At 70.3% G+C, this 3816-nt stretch overlaps 1 protein-coding gene across 1 annotated transcript in view; it reads left to right on the forward strand.

Moving 5' to 3' along the window:
* Positions 1-3615, forward strand: part of VPS9D1 (VPS9 domain containing 1) — a 5189-nt gene extending 1574 nt beyond the window's left edge. The window contains exons 3-14 of the mRNA XM_010579698.1: positions 48-199; positions 315-477; positions 607-718; positions 879-941; positions 1260-1312; positions 1390-1477; positions 1700-1785; positions 1898-2382; positions 2553-2682; positions 2766-2959; positions 3050-3131; positions 3366-3615. Of these exons, the coding sequence (XP_010578000.1) occupies positions 48-199; positions 315-477; positions 607-718; positions 879-941; positions 1260-1312; positions 1390-1477; positions 1700-1785; positions 1898-2382; positions 2553-2682; positions 2766-2959; positions 3050-3131; positions 3366-3474 (1717 nt within the window). The 3' untranslated portion in view covers positions 3475-3615. The remainder of the gene's footprint in view (positions 1-47; positions 200-314; positions 478-606; positions 719-878; positions 942-1259; positions 1313-1389; positions 1478-1699; positions 1786-1897; positions 2383-2552; positions 2683-2765; positions 2960-3049; positions 3132-3365) is intronic.
* The last annotated feature ends 201 nt before the right edge of the window (positions 3616-3816 follow it).

Raw genomic sequence — 3816 nt, forward strand, 5'->3', positions numbered from 1 at the left:
CCCCCCCATGCCTGCTCCCCCATCCCCTGCTGCGGTGCTTTCTGCAGGCCCGTGGGAGCAGCAGGCCCGGTGTGCCCCCCCCCCGGGACCCTGCCCGTCCCCACAGACGGAGGTGAGGGGGTGACCCCCGACACCCCGAAGATGCTGAAGCTGGCTGAGCAGTGCCTAGAGAGGGTCAAGTCCATCGCGGCGGCGCTGGGTGAGCTGGGGGTTGTGGGGTCCCTTTTCGGGGAGCTGGGTCCCCACCTGGGTCCCAGGCTGGTATTTGGGGGTGAGGGGAAGGGGGGCCAGCTGACCTGTCCTTCCCTCCCCAGGGAAAGCCCAGGCAAAACCAGCTGCGCAGGAGCGGAGCGGGGGCCCTGCTCCCCTCCCCAGGCATCGCAGGGTCTTCTCGGATGAGGGGGGGAAGCTCTCTCCCTTCTTGCCGCCGGAGATCTTCCAGAAGCTGCAGATCGCCGAGGCGCAGAGCGCACGGAAGTACGTGGGCTCGGACACGGGGGGCTGGCGTCTGCCGGGGTCCCAAGCCGGGGGGGGCACGGCAGGGAAGGGGGTCTGGGTCGTGTCACCGTGCCCCACAGTGGGGTGCTGAGGGCTGGTTGCCGGCAGGGAGCTCACGCCGCTGGAGGAGGCTTCTCTGCAGAACCAGAAGCTGAAGGCTGCCTACGAGGCACGGGTGGCACGGCTGAACCCCAGCCAGGCCCTGCAGAAGACCTCCCTGGCAAGTGGGGAGCCCCGACGGGTGGGAGGCCGGGGGGGGAGGGCTGCTGCTGGCGGGCTGGGAGGGGAGAGGGTCCCTGGGGGACCCCCTGCTCCATACTGGCCACACTGGTGGCCATGGCCTTTGGGCAGGTGTCCCCAACACGTCTCCTGCTTCACAGACGCTGTCCCTGCAGCGGCAGATGATGGAGAACCTGGTGATCGCCAAGGCCCGGGAGGAGACCGTATCCTTCCCGGTGTGGGGAGAGCTCTGAGGGCCAGCCCCGCGGCCGTACCAGGCTCCAGCAGAGCCCCACGCGCTGCCCAGGCGCCTGTGCCCTGTCCCTGGGCTGCACCGATCCCACACAGGCTTTTGGGATCCCAGTCCTGTCCTGCTCCTGGCTGATTGGGGGGATGGAGGTGGGAGAAGGGCTGATCCCGGCCCCCAGGCTGCTGTGGCCGTGCCAGGGCAGCGGGTTGTGCTGAGGGCAGTGGGCGAGCGGTGCTGGCTGGGTGCCGCAGTGGTGCAGGGACTCTGGAGCCTTAACTCCGCCGTGGCCCAGCTGCAGCGGAAAATGGAGGAGCGGCGGCTGCGGCTGCAGGAGGCTGCCAACAGGTGAGCGGGGATGTCACAGTGGGGACCTCGGTGGCCATGCTGGCCAGTGCCCTCACCCAGCACTGCTGCATCCCCAGGAGATTCTCCAGCAGCGTGGCCCTCACCCCCGAGGAGCAGGAGCAGAGGGCCCTCTATGCCGCCGTCCTCGAGTACGAGCAGGACCACGTGAGTACGCGCCAGAGGCTGCTGCCGTGGGGACAGAGGACTGTGCTGTGGGTGCAGGATGCGTGCTGTCCTTGGGTGCCATGGGGCAAGAGGCCTTGACACCCCTGGGTGCTGCTGGGGCAGGGTGCTGTGCTGTCTCCAGGCTCCATGGTGGGCCCAGTGCCGTGCCATGGAGGCAGGGTGCTGTGCCATCCCCACTGACCGGCCGCTGATGCTCCCCAGGACTGGCCGAGGCAATGGAAGGCCAGGCTGAAGCGGAGCCCGGCGGACCTCTCCCTGGTGTCGGGGCTCTTCTCCTGCCTCCTCAGGTAGTGCCGGGGCGGGCAAGGGCCCTGCTCGAAGCGTGGGGGCTGTCGCCACTTGCCGGTGTCCCCTATCTGCCCCTGGCCCCCCCTGCCCACCCCCTCCCTCTGCTTCCAGCTTCCCCGAGCACCCCATCGCCCAGCTCCTGCGGCAGCTGCAGTGCGCGGTGTACGCCCGCCTCTACCCGGCCGTCAGCCAGGGCACCGCCGATGCCACTCCTGCCTCTCCCACTGGCCTCTCCTTCCTCTCGCTGGATGCCGGGGGCTCGCTGCCCGCTGAGCCGGGGGGCCGCCGGCTCCGAGCCTCCCGCAGCCTCCACTGCATGTTCTCTGTGCCCGAGCACGGCCCGGCCGGGCTGCGGCACAGCCTGTCCAGCACCCCCCTCGCCGACGGCAGCCCCGGCACACCAAAGGTGGAGAGCGGCTGGCCGGGGCCTGTGACAGCCCCCCAGACCCCCCGGGAGAGCTCCTTCGAGGACCTGGAGCGGTTCCTGGCATCGCCCGAGAGCTGGGCCCCCGGGGAGCCCCTAGCTGGCCCCGGGCAGGAGGCGGCACTGCCGGAACAGCTGAAGGGCATCGTGCGGGACATCCACAATGCCATTGGTGAGGGACCGCCGCCAGGGTCGAGGGGCCCGCAGGGGCTCTCTGGGGGAGGAGGGGACCCCCCACACCCCGTTGTTTTAGCCAGGGTGGACTTGGGGTGCAGGGTGGGAAGGATGGGGGGGGTCTCGAGGGCGCCCGCCGAGCGTGCTGCGTAACTCGGCCCTTCCCAGACAGGCTGCTGTCCCTGACGCTGCTGGCCTTCGAGGGGCTCAACACCGCCGCTGGCAAGGACCAGTGTCTGGCCTGCCTGGAGGAAGCCTTCTTCCCCCCACTCTGGGCCCCGCTGCTGGCCCTTTACAGGTACCGTGGCCCCAGGACTGGGCTGGGCCCCCCCTTTGTCCCCCGGCCCCCTCTCTGGCAGCCCCTCGCCTCTCTGCCCGCAGGAGCGTGCACCGGCCCCGCGAGGCGGCCCTGGCCCGGAGCATGGAGCAGCACCGGCACGCCGGCCCCACCGACATGGGGCTGTCCTCCCGGCTCTTCCCGACGGCCCCCGGCTGCCCAGCGTATGGCTCCGCCGTCAAGGACCTGCGCCTCATCCCGCTGGAGACCTGTCCCCGCAGGAAGCTGGAGTGCATCGGTGCGGGGCCGAGGGGGTCCATGCTGGTGCAGGGGGCGGGTGGGCTGGGAGGGTGTCGGGGTGACCCTCAGCTCCCACTCTGTGCCACAGTGCGAGCCCTGCGCGGCATCTGCGAGTGTGCCGAGGAATACTGCGGCTCCCGGGACAGCCGGACCCCCGCCTCTGCCGCCATGTGAGTATGGGGGCTGTGGGAGGGGGGGACCCGGAGGGCAGCCAGCCCCACGGCCAGGGTGCAGATGTGGGGCTGGGGGCGGTGGGGCTAATGGTTTTCTCTGCTGGTGGAGTGTCGAGGCTGGTGGTTCCCATTGCCAGTGGGGTGGCAGGGCTGCTGGTTCCCGATACCGGTGGGGTGGCGGGGCCAGTGGTTGGCGTTGCTGGCGTGGCTGACGGTTCCCGTTGGCGGCAGCGGGGCGGACGACCTGCTACCCATCCTGTCCTACGTGGTGCTGCAGACGGGGCTGCCCCAGCTGCTGTCCGAGTGTGCCGCCCTGGAGGAGTTCATCCACGAGGGGTAGGTGACCGGGGGGGTGCCGGGCCACACCGGCATCCCTGGGGTGGGGGGTACACTGTACCCCCCGTACTGGGGACAGGGCTGCCGGGGCTGGAGGCATGGGGAAGGGAGCTGGGTGGGAGTCGTGGCTCCCGTGGGCACAGGGCTGCGGTGTGGTGGCTGTGGCAGCGCCATGGCCGTGATGGTGTGGTGGCTGTGGCAGTGTCCTGGCCATGACAGTGCTGTGGTGGTGCGGTGGCTGTGGCGGTGCCGTGGCCATAGCGGTGTGGTGTCCCGACCGTGACTGCCATGGCTGTGGTGGTGTGGTGGCTATGGCAGTGGCCCAGCCATGATGATGCTGTGGCCA

Source organism: Haliaeetus leucocephalus, unplaced genomic scaffold, assembly GCF_000737465.1.
Source record: "Haliaeetus leucocephalus isolate CR32 unplaced genomic scaffold, Haliaeetus_leucocephalus-4.0 Scaffold668, whole genome shotgun sequence".
NCBI classification, from domain to species: Eukaryota; Metazoa; Chordata; class Aves; order Accipitriformes; family Accipitridae; genus Haliaeetus; species Haliaeetus leucocephalus.